The sequence below is a fragment of the Ursus maritimus genome, unplaced genomic scaffold, assembly GCF_017311325.1.
Source record: "Ursus maritimus isolate PB19 unplaced genomic scaffold, ASM1731132v1 scaffold_20, whole genome shotgun sequence".
Classification (NCBI taxonomy): domain Eukaryota; kingdom Metazoa; phylum Chordata; class Mammalia; order Carnivora; family Ursidae; genus Ursus; species Ursus maritimus.
In genome coordinates, this window is record NW_024424453.1 from 21,497,182 (window position 1) to 21,515,015 (window position 17,834).

The following is a 17,834-nucleotide window of genomic DNA, read 5'->3' on the forward strand; positions in this document are numbered from 1 at the left end:
TCCTCCCAAAGTCATTTCTCCATCATTTGACCAAACAAGATATAGAATATTTCATCCACCCAGAAAGTTCCCTGTGTCTCTAGTCCATTCTCCTCTCTACATCCCAGGCAACCACTTTCTGATTTCTATCACCATAGATTAGTTTTGTCTGTTCTTGGATTTCATGTAAATGGAATTGTATGGTAGATACTCTTTTGTGTCTGATTTCTTTTTTTTTTTTTTAAGATTATTTATTTATTTATTCGACAGGATAGAGACAGCCAGCGAGAGAGGGAACACAAGCAGGGGGAGTGGGAGAGGAAGAAGCAGGCTCATAGTGGAAGAGCCTGATGTGGGGCTCGATCCCATAATGCTGGGATCACGCCCTGAGCCGAAGGCAGACGCTTAACCGCTGTGCCACCCAGGCGCCCCTGATTTCTTTTTTTAACATAATGTTTTTGAGATTTATCCATGTTGTTCTGCAAATTTATTTATGAATCTTTTATTTCCAAATGTCCTTTTTCTTCTCTGAATGTTCCTCATTCTCTGGCATCTGTTCTTGCTTCATGGATGCAATATCTCTTCTTAAATCTCATAAGATATTAATTATACATTTTTTAAAATGTTCCATTCTACTCATTGCATTGTTCCTACTTTCTATAAGCTTCTTTCTTCTGTTTGTTTTTGCATGTTTGTCTTTCATTTTGGAGGGTTTCTTCAAACAACAAATGATCTTTGACTACTCATATTTACGAAGGTAACACCAAAAAGCTGACAAGAAGCTTGTCAACTGATGGGCTTCACTGTAGGGTAATCCTGCCAAGCCATTTCAGCGGGGACCCCACCTGTGAGTATCCACAGGCCTTTTGTGTTAGGCTACTCCATTTCCCCAGAGAGAGAGATGCTCCAGTACCCCACTTGAGAGGGTTCAGCCTGCTTGCTCTCATTCTGGGAGCTAAGGTGGGGAGGGGACTGTGGTCTCCCCACCTTACATAGTATTTCACGCTCTACAACTTTCAGTTGGATTATATGTTCCTGGATCCCGCTTCTCTCTGGTTCAATCTCTTCTGCTGGGGTGGGAGAAGCAGGAAGAAAGACTACAAACAACATCCAACTGCAGTTCAGATGGTGGTGCTTGGTAAATTCTACTTAGCAACACTGATTGTGAGCTTGCTCTGTGTGTGGCGCCCTTCCCAGGAGCAGATTTCAGAGGCGAGTGACTTTGGCAACTAAATAGTTAATCAGGACACCAGATAAACATCAGTTGCTCAGTAGAAGGTATAGGGTGAAAGTGGAGAACATGCCTGGTCCTAAACAAAGGATGTGAGACACAGGCTAGGGGAAAAATTGGAAATAATAATGTACAATATTTACTAAGTGCTTATTACATGCTAAATATTTTCTCAAGTGCTTTATGTGAATTTCTTGTTTCATCTTTATGATAACCCTATAAGATGGAAACTATTTTATCTCCCATTTTACAGATTAGAAAACTGAACTATAGAGGGTTTAAATCTTGCCCAAGGTCACCCACCCAAGATTCACACACAGGTCTGTACTTTAAACCACTACATTACACTTCCTCTATAGAAGTAGGTCATGTGGCTTTTTCTTACCTTCCCAAGTTCCCTTCAGGACTTCTCTTCTCTCCTTAGAGTCCTCTCCTTCCATCTCCCCATTTGTCAAGGACCAAGACCTCATCTTGGTCCATTCCTGCTTAAGCTGTTTCCCTTCCCTGTTTCCCAACATCCTTTGCCTGTATCTCTTCTAATCAGGCTGGCTGGGCTGCTCCACACTACAGAGGTTGCTAGGAGGGAGGGAACCAGATCCTGAGCTATGCTCCAGGACCACCTTGCTCCCTCCAGAGGTAAATAAATGAATAAATGAAGAATCTGCCTGCCATCTTTACGGCACTATAGCCTCTTGGTGTAATGGAAAGAGCACAAGACAGCATGCAGGGCAGCTTTAGATCCATTCCAAATAATTTTCAGGACTAAATTTACCTCTTGGCCCTAAAGACAGAAAATGTCAGTGATGGAATTTTGAAGGGCACCACCTCCTTAAGGAGTGGAGGTATTTCACAGAGAAGAATGGAATTAGAGGCGCACGCCAGACTCTAAGCACCCAAATTCCATCGCAGCCTCCAGCTGAAAAAATTAATTGCCTGCCCTTTATGCCATTTGTCTTCTGCATGTGAACTGCCTCCTCAGAGTGGGGTGGGAGGAGAGAACGGGCCAAACAGCATGGGGCAGGGTCCAACCACGCTGACCTCTCACAGCTCAGTTTAACTCCTGCAGTTACAAAGAGCCTCCACATATCAGTCTCTGTGTCATCAAAACAGTCACTTTCAGTCTATACGACCAGAACTGCCATTGCCAGGGCCATAGGGATCACCCAAGTGTCAGCAGCAACAAAACTCTTAGGGGAGGTTTCTGTATATGTTTTTTGTTTTGTTTCCTTCGTTTTGTTTTGCTTGTGTTTTATAGTGCCTTTTGATGGACCCACATAGTCAACACCTGCTCGGGCAAAACAAGGTATACCCAGCATTGCAGGGCATCAAGCATCAGACCTCACAGGGTTTAGGAAGTCAATAATAAGGCCTCCTTCCATATTGCCCCCCAGGGGGCAGCAAGAAGTCCATCTACTTCAGTCACCACATGTGTATTGCTTAGGCCCATCAGGACCACCGGACACCTACAGGCGTTGAAACTTTGAGGAAGGTGAACACCGCAGGGTGGGCTCAGGATCAGAGCCAGCCTGTCCAGACCCGTGCAGACACCCCTTACATTGCTCTTGCTGTTGGATGCTGGCTTCCACTGACCCTGTAGCTGTTGTCACTCTTACCCCTGGGCCCATGGGAGTCGAGTGGCAGGGCCGGGCTGAGCAGATTCTGCCCTCTGAACAGTCCCAATGTGACTCTGGACAGCAGTGGACTGTGACCTTGGCGGTGCTGAGAATAGGGAGGGGCCTTTCAGTGGGATTGAGAGGGCACAGTTCACATCTTAATAGTTTTATATATCCATGAAAACGTGCGTGTGTGAACGCAGGCATGTGTATGTTGCAGGTCCTTCAAGGTCAAGGTCACCAGTAAACCTCCACCTCCCACTGAATCTGAAAAGGTGGCAAGCTTACTCATTAGAAGAAATGCCAGCATTGTGCCCCTGATGTGTCCAAGCCAAGCTGGATTTGATGACCAGATGGGGAGAAAGATGCAGAAAAGGAAGCCCTCTGCATTTGTCGGTGGTGGCCCAGCAAACTGGCCCACGGAGCAAGAAACTGCCTGCGGATGCCTCTTCCCCCCAGCTCATCACGAACCAGATCCACTCGACAGCACAATCCAAACAGAAGAGGGAATCAGAATGTACATCTTTTGTTTGCCGTGGCAGGAGAACTGTTGAGCAGAGGAAAAAAACAAGCTGAGCTTAGCGCTATCAGCTGTTTCCTGGGGCTCGCTCCTTCCTTCCTCCGAGGGGGGCCTGGCCGCTTTGTTCTTGTTCCCAGCTGCTCCTCTGCGCCTTTAAGCGGTGGCCTTTGCAGACCTCAGAGGAATGCGGCCGGAGACCCCAGGGGATTTAGCTCCGAGGCTCCGCCTGCGTGCTCAGCCCCAGGCTGAAGCCTCCAGAGTGCCTGCTTTTGCTCCTTGTCTGCTTTCTGCCAGCCACTTCCGAGGTGCAGCAGGAGCCTCAACAGAGGTAGCTTCCTGGCCTTTCTGACACCCCTGGGAGGACACCCATTTCAGAAAGACCCTGCAAGGATCCAAAAGACAGGTTTCTGCAATAATGCCTTCCACAGCCATACAGCCTGGGGTCATTCTGCTGTGGTTTGGATGCCAGCTCTACCAATTACTAGCTGGTCACCCCCAGCCAGTTACTCAACCTCTCGGAGCCTCAGAGCTCTTACGCCATAGGGCCATGATAAGGATTAAAGCGATAAAACACACTGAGTGCCTCCCAAAAGCCTGGCACACAGCCGGCCCTCAACAGGTGTTAGAGACCATGGTCACCAGGTCTGGGTTCCGCTTATCTGGGGCAGGATAGCTACACAAGAAGAAAAACTCCAAAGCCTCTAAGACTCCCTCAGATTGAAAGGCAGGGCCTGACGTGGGCACAGATCAATAGTTGTGATTCTTTCACTAGAGTGTGGTCTTTGGTGGTTTCATGTTCCCTGGATCTCTCCAGCGGCGGGCTTAGGCATGTTTTCCATAGCGTCTCTAAGATGTGAGGAAGTAAGGCAACCGCATGTTCCTGCCTGGCTCAGTCTAGAGGGGAGCTGTGCGCCCCCATCCCACGGCACCAACTGCAGCCCTGGGGTCCTGCTGGCTCCCTGTGCCTCTCAGAGAACAAAGCACAGATACAAAGGTCACCCGAGAAGCTACAGTGCCAACAGGTGAGGCAGAAACAGAGCCACAGAACGGATTGCAACTGAGGGGTCTGGAACTTGGCTTCTGGTAGAATAATCAGAGCAATCATTCCTTGAGTGCCTACCAAGGGCTGACCCTCTGCTAGGCATTTATCTGCCTTGTTTCTTAATCTTCTCATCAAGCCTAAGAGGCAGGCGGTATTAACCAGCCTCACTGAAGAGGTATGACTTGCCTGGGGTCAAGTGCAGGGCTATGGCCAGACTAAGTGGCACGTCTGTGCCAATTAGAAGAAGGCACTCTGCATGGCTTGGCGTGTAGAGCGTGGGTTGGCCCTCAGTCCTCAGTGTCCCTACGGCCAGGCGCCCCATGTGAGGGGTCAGCCTGCACATCTGTACACAGCAGCCACAGGAAGTGGCAGAACTGGGACTGGCACACACACTCCTTCCCTCTGGTTGGCCCCGCGGACCATATTTCATCAGCTGCACTTGATCTGAATGGACGCTCTGAGCTTCTAACATGTGTCCATATCAACAACGATGATGCAACTTTTTGGTCCCTGATCATATCATCCTGCATGCCAGTCCCCTCATGCTGCCCCTGTAGATCTCCTGGGTCTCTCTCGTCGTTCCTACAATTCCCTGGACAACGTGCTGCCAGGGCCCTCCAGATCCCAGGCACTCTGCTTCACTCCCTTCAGTTTACTCTCATCCTGGCTCCCTCTTCCTGAATGTCCTTCCAAGGCTGCTTTTTGTCGTTTTCCTGCCTGAAAGCCTTCAATGGCTCCCCAACACTCTAGGTGCTGAGTTCGAATGCCCTTGTCACACTCCTCCGGCCCCCTAGGGACTGACATCTGCTATATTCTCCAGCTGTACCCTTTGTCACCCTCTTCCTACCCTGTGACTCCTCATTCTAAGCAGAAGAGTCACTCCGTTCTGTGCCTCAGCCCCAGGCCTCTCGTTCCAGGCCTTTAGCTCGGCAGGATTTTTCAACCGTGACAGTATGGACATTGTGGGCTGCACCGTTCTTTGTGGTGGGGGCTGGGTTGTGCACAGTAAGACTTTTAGCAGCATCCCTGGCTTCCACCCACTAGATGCCAGTAGCATATCCCCCATCATGACAACCAAAATGTCTGCAGAGATTGCCAAAGTCCCCTGGGGGCCAGAATTGCCCTCAGTTGAGGACCAGACCTACGCTGACCCCTCTGCCTAGCCCATTCTCCTTCCTCCTTACCTGCCTAGCTTCTGTTTGCCTTGTACATCTCAACTTGGTTGTCATTTCCTCCAGTAAGCCCTTCCTGGCACAGGGATCCTATGTCAGGCTGGGTGCCCTTCCTGTGCACCCAATGTGGACAGCTTGGTCACGTGTATTTTCACTGCCCTTTTACTGTCAGTCTCTTCCCTGTCCTGGGGCTTTCCAAAGGCAAGCATTTGTGTGCCTGGTTCCCTGTACTCAGGGCCCAGGTCTGTACCTGTGACACCTAATACATCACCCCTGACACCCCTCCTTGCCTTGCACCTCTCTCACTCCCTTAACCATCACTGAGGCCTATCCATTCTGAAATCTTTTCCCAGTTCGGCCATTGTGCTCTAGCCCCACCATCCCCTCTGTGGTCTGAGCTGCTACCATCTCTCACCTGGATTACAAATGACCATAATCCACCTGAATCCCCTCTGATCTGTTCTCACTTCAGACAGACTAATTTTTTCTGAACAGAATTCTAAGCATTTTGCCCCGTTGGCAAAATCCTTTCAAAGACTTTGTGATGCTCTTAAGCAAAAAACTAAAGTCCTTAACATGGCCTGTAAGGCCAGGTTTGTATGGTCCCTGCCACCTCTCCAGCTTCATTTTAACCACTTTTCCTTTTGCTTCGTGCTTTTCCTTTCTTGGCTTCCCTTCATTTCCCCCAAAACCAACAGGTACTTTGCACTGGCTCTGCCACCTGCAGTGGAGACCGTGATACTCTGCCCAGATCCCCTCCACAGGTGTGGCCTCCATTGCTGCTGGGATCAGGCTGGTCTCCGTCCAGTGCCGCTGAACAGTGCCCTGTGCTCGGGTTCAGTGCTGTGCAGACGTGTCCTCACACATTTTTGAATTTGGGTCTTGTCAATTAAGTCCAGTGAGACAATGGCGCATGCACCTGGGGCATGGAGCCTGACTCCCACACAGTCCTGTCTCCCGCCACATTTCTGCCTCCTACCCTGGGCTCCTGGCTATCTCCTCCACTGTTGCTGCTCAGCAACGGTCGTGACTCTCTGCCCCTGTGGGGGCCTGGACTCAGGTGCAGGGCTGGACTCAGGGTTGGGGTCAGGCACATGCTTCCTCAGGCCCACCTGCTGGGTGGGGCCCTGATGCCTATGAGGGTCTTCTCTTACTCCTATCTCTCTAAGCCTAAGGGAGTATGACACTGAATAGCAAAAACCATTAAGACTTTCAACAAGATTAATCATGGAAGAAATGAGAGAGCTTTTTGCTGGTATTTGAATGAGGGTCCTCCGTTTGCAATTCGTGAGGAGCCTGGAAAATTACGTAGCCAACCCTGGCTGGGACCACTGACTGCTGATGGCTCACAGCTGCACCTCACCTGGGGACCTGCTCTCCACCCCAGGCAACTACCTAGCCTAAGCTGCCCCCTGCTAGCAGCCAGCCAAGGTCACTGACTGGCCCATGGGGGCATACAAAAACCTAAATTCTGACCCCTATTGGGACAACTCTGAAGGGCCATCCCAACTCAAGGGCTTGTTGAAGGACTGACTGAGGTCTTGGCTCCATTTCATTATGGATCTGCCCAATCCTGCCATTCTCATGTGTGTATCTGCTGAGAATGCACCCTAATAAGTCTTCTACATGGAAATGTGTCTCCAAGTCTGTTTCCAGGGAACCCAGCCTAAGACACTGCTCCAAGAACTTTGCTGATGTCCCTCTGATATCAAGTTAAGTTGTATTTCTCTTATGGTTAATGCTTGGATCCTCACAAATCCTCCTTGGACAGCCCCATGTACCACATCTTCATAGCATTTATCATAACTGAAGTTTTATATTCCTGTGAGTGATTATTAAGTTCTATCTTCCCCACTAGATTAAGTTCCATGAGGGCAGGAAATCATGTCCATTTTTTCTCATCATTCTATCCTCTAGGTTCAGCACAGCCCTGGCACGTGGGAAATGCTCAGTACATACACGGTGAGTGAAGGAGTGAGTGGATAAATGACCGTCTTTTGAATGAAGGGATGTTAAAAATAATTCTAAGGCTTTAATGGATATTTTTGAATGCCCTTAATAAGTGATAGATACTTTGAGAATGGATTTGAAGTTTTGGTAGCGGTCAAAAATTACTAGGAACTAAATTTAGTTAATGATAGTGGTTATAATTTTGGTAGACCAATGTGTGACCAAGGAGTAACCAGAATTCTACTCTTAAAAGGCTCTTACCCTATTTCTCAGAAGTAAATTCTCAAAGAGAAAGAATTTTGGAGCAGGGTCCTAGTGATTGTGAGGTATGAAGGTGTTAATTTTGATGAAACACATTCGGAGACCCTTTAAAAATCACTTATTCAGTGTATCTCTAGCACTGTATTCAGGACAGTAGAAGCTTCAGAATAAATAGGATGCCCAACCTCTGTCAGCCATCGTCCCTCTGAATGTGAGGAGTTGGCCAGAAGCTTCAGAGCAGGACAAGGTAACCAAATGTGTCACAAGCTTTTGGCTCACTGTTCTAACTTCGTTCCCATTTCTGACAAAAGAACACGTCCTAAGGATTCATGTTCCATAAAATGTGAAGGTCACTGTTTTCCACTTAGAATGAGGAATTTGGAAGTCCCAGCATGAACCCCACTGCCCAAAGTTCCTACTATATTTTCCTGGAGTCTCTAAAACAGTGATGTGAATCAGTTTTATTGTACGCATGTAGATGTCAGCTGAGAACAGGCAGGAGTGCTTATCACATTTATTAAAAGTGAACACAGACAGTGGCTGGGACCATGTTTATTTATATTGTGCCTATGTGTGGGAGGCTGGCTCTGAGACATTAGTCACATTGTTCCTTGTGTAGGTGGGGGTGCTCTTTTTTGAAGTCTTAACTCTGTCAGAGGTTCAACAGGACTTCTGGTTGGTATCCATATCAGACCGAGGAAGACACGCTAATGTCATCACATGTACTTATTCTGAGTTTTCCTGGAGAAAAGCCTTTTATAGCATTAAAAACCATAGGCCATGTCCTGCTCTCTGTGTGAATTTAACAGGGTAGAATCAAAATTGTAAGTGCCCTTGAATCTGATGTACCTGGGTTCATATCACATATTAGCAATGCAACTTTGAGTGGGTAACTTAACCTCTCTCAGTCTCAATTTCTCCATCTGTAAAATGGAGCTAATAGTATTCCTACCTCATAGAATCTTCTTATAAAGGATCTAGATCCCATCCTGTCTTGATTAAGGGGTCAGAAAGCTTTCAAACCATGGAGGTAACAGCAGTTACTAGGGGTATCCACTCTTTTTGCCTAGCTGCCATCCATTTCTCATTCTTTTCCATCCTGATTTTCTTTTGGAGAATGCATTCTTCTGCTGTCAGTCCATGAGATTTAGATGGGACAGACCTTCTCCCTGGCTCCTGGGAACAGCAGCGATCTCATCTTGGCCAGTGGAATTGGTTGTGGTTGGGCATGTGACCTGAGTTGTCCATTGAGAGTCTTCCCTGGGAAATGTGAAGGAACTGTTTGTAAAGAGGTGTTTTCTTCCCATGGGTTGCTCAGTTGGGAGGATATGTATGGAGATGCTTGTGGCCTTTATGTGGGGATCACCCGAGTGAGAGTGAGGCTAACATGGAAGACAGCCGAGCAGGGAAACAGAGGAAGAGATTCTCAGGGAATCCTCCCTCCACTGCTCAGAGATTCTCAGGGAATCCACTGCTCAGGCACCTGGATCAAGCCAAGCCTCTGAGTTTCTTAGGTATGAAAACCATTAATTTCATTTCTTAAGTAACTTCATTTTGTCCCATAAGAACCCTAACTGATAGTCTAGTAAATCATAGTAACTTATTCCATATGTTAATCTTCTGAATTTACAAGTCTTTTCTTCCAAATAATTCAAAGACTATCTCATAGACACATAAAACTTGGAGATAAAGGAGGCCTTGAGGCCTACCCAAGATGGCAGACAGTAAGTCACTGACACAGCTGGGACAGGGACCCAGGTTTTCTGCCTCCCCAGCCAGCACTCTTAAGTATCCCTGCCTTTCCTGGTGTGTCTGCCCCCATCTTTCTCACACCTGAGCAGAGCCACCTGGTCTTTCTTCCCTGAGGTGCCTCCTTCTGTCACCACATTCTAGGAGTTGTTCTGTGTTCTCCTCACCCACTCCACTGAGGACAGCCACGTTTTAAGGGAAGGAAGTCTAGGTGTGGGTCTTGATGGAGACTAGGGGAGAGGCCAGGGGGCTGAACTGTGGACACAGGACTGTTCAGAGCCCAAGGTCTTTCCTCAACCATACCACCTCATGTGTGGATCCTTCCAGCAGTTGCTTGTGGGTCCCCCACTCCCAATCTCTTTCTCCTTTAATTCATCTTACACAGTGTCCAAATCATCTTCCTAAAGAATCACTCCAGTCATGCCACTTTCTTGTCGAAAAACCTTCAATGGCTCCCTATCGCCTATAGAGCGATGTCCAAAGTGTGTTACCTAGTGTCCCCCAATAGCCTGAAAGGGCCTGTGCCCCTCCAAGCATGACTAGCTCCTACTTAGGGAAGAATCAGCTACTTGGAAGAATCAAGTCCAGAGTTTCAAATTCTATTACAGCCTCAAGTTCTATTATAATAGATGGTACACATTCTGTACCCTGTTGGAAAGGAAAATGTTGTCCCTCTCACAATGTCCCGCACCTTGCTATCTTTTTCATTGATTTTGATGTTATCATACAAAAATCTTTCCCCCAGCTACCTTCCTTTAATAGCTCACAGTTCTGTAGGTCAAAAGTTTGGGCGCGGCATGGCAAGATTCTTTGGTTAGGATCTTACAAGACCCAAGTCAAGATACCTGCTGGGCTGCATTCTTACCTGGAGCTCAGGATTCTCTTCCAAATTCAGATGGTTATGGCACATGGAAAAGGCCAACCAACATGCCAGAGATATTGATCTCATCATCCTGCAGCTGCTGAACTAATGCCAGCGCCACTAATCTCCACACTACTTGTTACATAAGGAAAATAAACCTCTGTCTGGTTTAAACCGCTGCTATTTGGGTTTTCTACAAAGTGCCGCTGAAATCAACCCTTAACTGATGCAGCTCCTATGATTATGTCATTCCTACCTCTCATCCTATTTCTTTACCTCTTCAAGGCTCTTCTTCCACAACCACTACACATTGATATTCCCCCAGCTTCCATTCCTAGTCCTCTTCCCTCATTGTTTCCCACGTGACTCAGTGGTGCCTGAAGCTTCCCAAGTCACAACGACTCCAAATCCCAATATCTAGCCTAGACCTTTCTCCATAGCACCAGACCTATAGGTCTAAATGCCCAGGGAACATCTCTACCTGCCTGTCTCATATACAACACAACGATCACTGAATTTTCCACAGTTCTGCTCTTCCTTCCAGTCACTGGAGCTACAGATCCTCTCTATTCCTCACCTTCATACCCAGCTGGTCTCAATGTCCTAGCAGGTCTTTTTCCAATGGTGCCAATCTCCTCCCACATCTTCAATCCTACTATTTTCTATAGGCATCCACAATTTCCTCCTGGGCCACTGCATTAGCCTCTTAACTAGGTCCTCTGCCTCCCATTTACAACCCAAATTGGTCTTTTAAAAATGCAAATCTACTCATGTCATTTCCCCTTCTTAAAAGCCTTCAATGGCTCCGTGGCCCCCAAAAGAATGCATTCCAATGACTTTGCATGATCTGAACCCTAAACATCTTGTCAACACCCCTTATGTTACAGCCACATAAAATCACTTGCACTTTCCCAAATTTGCCATGATTTTTCTCACTTCCTTGCCTGATTATCCTCTCTGCCTTATAAGTTGGAAACTGTACAAAAACAAAGTTTCAAGTGAATATTTAAGAGCCTGACTTGGACCTTGTCTTCCTGAGCTTTCTCCCACCTTTATGCACAGAAACTCAGTGGTAAAGACCTGTCAGAATCCCAGAGAGTTTACTTACTTGTATGGTTCACTTAACATAATTGCTAAATTAATCAAAGAATTAATACCCTTTTAATCAAAGGATTCTCTGCAAGCCACTTTGAACCAAATTGATCAAAATAGATATCTGTTGCTTTTGTTCTCTTCTATACATTTTCATTCAAAATTTCACCTATCTGAAGTAAAACAACCCCCCATCTGCACTCAGCGGGAAAGGAGATATTTACCTTAATGTGCTAAGTGTTAGAGGTTTCTTCTTTTTCTTATCCTATTAAAGTTTACCTGCCAGGATCCTGGAATTTTAGGACCCAGCCCCTAAAATTTTCCCAAGGTGGAAACCAAGACTCTGTTGACTCAGGGTCATGGCACTGGGGAGGTGGTTATTGGTGGAACATACTAGATGCCCGCTATGGATTCAGCTCTTTCCATCTCACCATGAAAGCACAGATCATCTCCAACTCACAAAGAAGGCTCCCTGTGCCTGCCAGGAAAAGAGAGCAAAGTAGCCCCCAAATAGCCAGTTGAGCTAATCCTCTTACAACACTCCACTTAAGGCAAGATGACAACATAAGGGTTTTAGGAAGAAGGAAATTAGAATTATGCCCAAGGCTCTGTTTGCCTGGGGAATAGATCAGCCCTCTCTCCTCCTCTCCAACTCTGTGCCCCACCCTTGGGACCAAAGAGAGCCACTCACCCTCTGCGTGACGGGCTTGCCATCCTGGATCTGCACAGCCAGCCCCAAGTCAGACAGCCTGCAGTTGCCGAGGTCATCCAGAAGTACGTTCTCAGGCTTCATGTCCCGGTAGACGATGCCGAGGGAGTGGAGGTGCAGCACTCCACAGGTCATCTGGGCTGAGTAGAAGACCACCCTACTCATGGCCAGGCCCCGCGTACCCACACTGTAGATGTGGAACTTGAGGTCTCCCCCGTTCATCAGGCTCATGACCAGGCAGAGATGGGACTTGCTCTCAAAGGCATAGGCCAGAGAGACGATGAAAGGGCTGCTGACCTTTTCCAAGATTTCCTTTTCTAAAAGAGCCATTTTCTCGCCATTTTTCTTCTTCAGCCGCTTCTTGTCCAGTTTCTTACAGGCATACATCTTACCAGTGTTTTTCACCTGGACAGCACATACCTTAAGGAGAGAAAGAAAGGGCGAGGATGAGGTAGAAGTAGAAAGTGCTGGAGAGGAAAGGGAGCAAGGTTGATTCGGGGTGTGGAAGGGCAGAAATCAGGTGAGGTGAAAAGATGGCAGGCTTCTGAGAAAGGAGAAGCAGCAAGTAATAGGGGTTCTTCAAGAAAGAGCTAGGACCACCATGAGGTACCACTGCACCTCCCGCTAGGTGGGCCATAATGAAAAATCAAGGGGACATAGCAAGTGTCAGCAAGGATGTGGGAAAACTGGAACCCTCACGCATTGCTGATGGGAACCTAAAATGTGGAAGATTTTGGTGGTTCCTTTGAAAGTTAAACATAGAATTGCCACATGACCCAGCAATCCCACTCCTGGGCATAGACACAAGAGCAATGAAAACAGGTATTCACATACACGTACATGAACATTCATAGCAGCACCGTTCACAATAGCCAAAGGGTGGAAACAACCCAAGCGTCCATCCACAGATGAACGGATAAGTGAAATGTAGTATGTCCATACAGTAGAATAGTCACCTATAAAAAGGAATGAAGCACTGTTGTACCTATGACGCGAATTAATCTCTAAAACACTACGCTCAGTGAAAGAAGCCAGATACAGAAAGTCACATATTCTGTAACTCCATTTACAGGAAACATCAGCAAAACCATGGAGACAGACCAGGGGTTACAGGGACTGTGGGGACAGGAATGGGGAGTAACTGTTAACAGGTACAGGGGTGATGAAAATGTCTTAGAACTACATAGAGGTGATGGTTACACAACATTAGTATGAATGTACTAAATGCCACTGAATTTATACTTTAAAATGGTTAGTGGTGGGGCGCCTGCGTGGCTCAGTCGTTAAGCGTCTGCCTTCGGCTCAGGGCGTGATCCCGGCGTTCTGGGATCGAGCCCCACATCAGGCTCTTCCACTATGAGCCTGCTTCTTCCTCTCCCACTCCCCGTGCTTGTGTTCCCTCTCTCGCTGGCTGTCTCTTTCTCTGTCTGATAAATAAATAAAATCTTTAAAAAATAAAATAAAATAAAATGGTTAGTGGTTAATTTTATGTTATGTGAATTTTACCTCAAAACATGTCTTTCTAGTGCTCACTTCAACAGCACATATACTAAAAAAATGTTTTTCTACTTAAAAAAAGAAAGAGCTGATCACAGCAGTGGTATAAGACTGATTCTAGACTTTACTTCAAGATAAGTGTTTTCTCAGAAATCTGAAGTTTTTCTCAAATTACATCCATTACCACAATTAAAGGGAAAGAGAGAGCTCCCGCTGTCCTGTGTTGCTATCATTCTCCAAAGCGTCCGGGACACTTCAGTGTGCTTCTGGCGTAGCCCCCACGATAAAGATTCTTGGCCAGCTCCACGTTTTGTTTGTCTTTCCTATGCTACTCTCATTTTATTTCACATGGTGACCAGAAAAAAGATGTGCAAGTGAGCTAAGAATTCTCCACAGGCGGCACTGAAATTAGTTCTAAGTAAGTTCTCTTAAGATCTTTTTTTTTTTTTAAGGTAAAACAAATCCGCTTTTATGCTACGTACTTCGCCTTCCAGTCTGGCCATTCTGAGACACTTACCTCCCCAAAACCACCTTTCCCCAGGACCCGGAACTCGGTGAAGTACTTTTCTGACACCGGTTGCATCTCAAAGACTTTCCACTGCAGAAACTTGTCATAGAAGGGGCTGGCCAGGAAATCCTGGAAGGGCTGGTCCTGCAAGAAGGCCATGACCTCGGTCTTGGCCTGTGCTACCAGGGCTATCTGCTCTTCCTCGGCGGTGGCTGCTTGGCACTTGGCGGCCAGCACGGGGCTCAGGAAGGGGTGCAGGTGCCCTGGAGCAGGGGCAGCCACACAAGTGGCCACCAGCCCCTGCAGCATGCTGCCCTTGATGGGGCCCTCCTCAGCCAGCTCCCAGCTCTGAACCTCCTCGAGGAAGGCCACGGCCTCTTGGTATGGGGGCACTGTGGCTAGGAAGTCCCGAAAGAGGCGGCGGCCAATGGGCTGCTGCTCGCACAGGCTGTTGAAGTCCTGGGGCAGGGACTGGCGGAGCTGGGTGCAGCTCTGTGGCCCGGGCAGCGCCAGGCTCCGGCGCCGCCGCTGCAGCTCCCTGCTGTCTCCATCCGAGGTCTTCCGGGCCTGCAGGTAGGCCGTGTTGGCGATCAGGTTGTCCAGGCCCCCCATGTCGACCATGGCTGAACACAGGGTATGCTCCTGGGAAAAGGAAGGGAAGGCTGGAAGGCTGTGGCGGGGACCTGGTCAGGTCTGGGGGCCAGCTGGCTGGTTTCCCTTGCCAGGTTCAGTAGCTTCCAGAGGATTTACAGCGAGTCTTCTAGTCTGCGGGTGGGACTGGTGGAGGGTACAGAAAGAGGTTTCTCTGGTAAGAAGCTTTGCTGGCTATGTATAGCCGGCCAGAGAAGGGCACACCACAGGTCATGCTCCCATCCACTGAGAGGAAAGCAGCCTGGCACACACGCGGGGGCTACTTGTTCATCATGGGGGCCTTTTCCATACACTTGTCTGCTCCCTGAATACACGGCTACCACTTTCCAAAGGAAAGGAGTCATCATAAGGTGGTATGCTATTTGTTGCTCACAGCATTATTTTATTAAACTGTTTCTGATCTGACATGTCTCCTGCCAGGCTCCAGCTATGTAAAGGCCTAGGAGTGCCAGGTCAGGAAGAGGAACGGTGAGAAGCCGGAGAGGTTTTCTTCCTTGTCTAGCAGCCCGACTCAGAGCAGGTTACAGAAGGGGATGCTCTGAACTTTGAGTCCTGAGACGTGTTCCCAGAAGCCCTCGGGGACTCACGTTGTGGCCCTCGGAGTGGGCGGTGGCTTTCCCACAGCCAGTTGCACGCTGAACAGCCTGCAGAGATTGTCCAGTAATGGCTTTCCTCGTTCCCAGGAGCCTGAGACCTAAAGTACTAGGCTAAGAAAAGGGGGGGTCATGTTAACCCGAAACATCCCATGAAGTGACATAAGCAGAAAAAGAACACCACTTCACCACATGGGGTTGCAACTGTCCTGAGGGCACAATCTATCGAGTGGAATCTGGATGTGAAGGAGCCTTCTGTGTTCAGACCTGGGGCAGTGCACTTTCAGGCGTGGCCCCTCCACATCTTTGCCAACACTCCCTCACGAAGCCAGGAAGCTTCCCTCCATGGAGATCACTCAGAGCCGCCCCAGACCACGACCTCACAAAGAACAGAAATTGGTTTAGACAGAGATCAGGCTAAGAACCTCTGCTCCAAAAATAACACTTGTGTCCTACAGGGAAAGAGTACTCAGGCTTTTTCTTCACAAAGCAAGGCTAAGGCAGCTTAAAAACAAAAGTCATTCAGTATTATGCCAGAGTGTTTAAAAGGGAAAAAGAGAAAGAGAGAGAGAGAGAGAGAGGAGGAGGAGGAGGGGAATAAAGCCGGTCAGCCTTTTTCCAAACAAACAACTTCTAGCTCACACTCTGTCAAAACATCATCATGACCGCCTCGGTCTGCCTGTCAGAGCCTGCCCACCGTTCCCCAGAGCAGATACACGCCTGGCCTCACGCTACCAAGAATTATGTAATGAACTCGTGGGTGCCCTTTGGCTTTGCACTGCTGTGCTGTAAACCATCACCCCTATGGTAGACATGGGTGAGCCACACCAGTGCCCACTGCTCAGAAAGAACCACAGCATTGGCTTTGAATCTCACACAAGAAATGTTGGTACTTTTTTTTTGTTCTTGGTATGTCATCCTGGGGCCACATTTCTGAGTACTGAAAAATCAGTCTGAGAATCGCTCTTCAGGAGGAAATGCCTTTTCCTGTGGTTCTTATGAATACAATGGCAATCTAACAGGGCAGAACTTTGAGAAAATGGTAGAATTGTCATCACATGGCTATTTAACCTTATCACTGAAAAAATAATGCTTTTCACTGACGAACATACATGCTATGAACTGCTTGATTCCACTTGAACTAAGACTTCCCTTTATCTCTAGTCATCGCTTCGCCCGGCACTGTTCAATAGAAATATGCAAAACCACACATGGAATTTAAGGTCTTCTAGTAGCCACAATAAAAAAGGTAAAGAAAAAAACAAGTGAAATTAACTTTAATAATATATTTTATGTAGCCCAGTATATGCAAAATATTACCATTTCAACATGTAATTGATATAAATTGTTCCTAAAGAGATATTTTACATCCTTTGTTTATGTCCTGAGTTTTCAAAATATGTTTGTATTTGACACTTGCCACACATCTCAATTCAAACTGTCTACATTTCAAATGCTCAGCAGACACATGTGGCTAGTGGCTACCTTATCGGACAGCACAAAATTAAACCCTTCATCGCCTAGTTTTGTTATTAAGTAAGAGAAATTGTTCTTAGGTTCGTTTGTTTGTTTTCTAATCAGTAATCCCATAGACCATCTGTGTAAAAAAAAAAAAAGCCTCACTCTCTTTTTCACTAAAAATTATCTGACTGATGAGGACACAATTTAAATAATATTGAACACCAAGTTTAGAAGTTATACAATAATTACATGTTGCCTACTGGCAATTTAAAACAGAGTATCATTATTTTTAAGTTTTACCCACCTGAAAAAAAAAGAGGTCTGTTTAAAATGGAACACTTTATATGATTACTAACAATTAGTCCAGGGCTTTTCCCAACTTGATGAAACAGCAACTGTAGATCCAGTTAAAGAACAGCACTGTACCCTTAGCTTTAGAAGCAGAGCCAAGCACTGGGCACATTCAGGATACCCTGTGCCAATGGGGAAAAGTACAGGACAACTTGGATTTGAGATGTGACCCAACGGTTACAAGCACTAACTCTAGCACCGCTTGGGAGAGCTGCACCTCGGCTCTAACGAGTCCTAGCTGTGTGATTTTCAGCAAGTTACTTAACTTTTCTGAGCTTCGGTCTCATTATCTGAAAACAGAAATAATCAGTGTTGATTCTTGAATAGGTTCTTTAGAAAATTAAATGTCGGGGCGCCTGGGTGGCACAGCGGTTAAGCGTCTGCCTTCGGCTCAGGGCGTGATCCCGGTGTTATAGGATCGAGCCCCACATCAGGCTCCTCTGCTGAGAGACTGCTTCTTCTTCTCCCACTCCCCCTGCTTGTGTTCCCTCTCTCGCTGGCTGTTTCTATCTCTGTCAAATAAATAAATAAAATCTTTAAAAAAAAAAAAGTCAAATAATGCCTAGCTCAATGAACTGATCAAAAAGTACTAG

At 47.1% G+C, this 17,834-nt stretch overlaps 1 protein-coding gene across 1 annotated transcript in view; it reads right to left on the bottom strand.

Annotated features, from left to right (window-relative positions):
- The window catches only part of GRK7 (G protein-coupled receptor kinase 7), a 31,368-nt gene extending 15,118 nt beyond the window's left edge, over positions 1-16,250 (bottom strand). The window contains exons 1-2 of the mRNA XM_008707788.2: positions 14,195-16,250; positions 12,163-12,600 (exon numbers count right to left, since the gene is read on the bottom strand). Of these exons, the coding sequence (XP_008706010.2) occupies positions 12,163-12,600; positions 14,195-14,806 (1,050 nt within the window). The 5' untranslated portion in view covers positions 14,807-16,250. The remainder of the gene's footprint in view (positions 1-12,162; positions 12,601-14,194) is intronic.
- Positions 16,251-17,834: the final 1,584 nt, after the last annotated feature.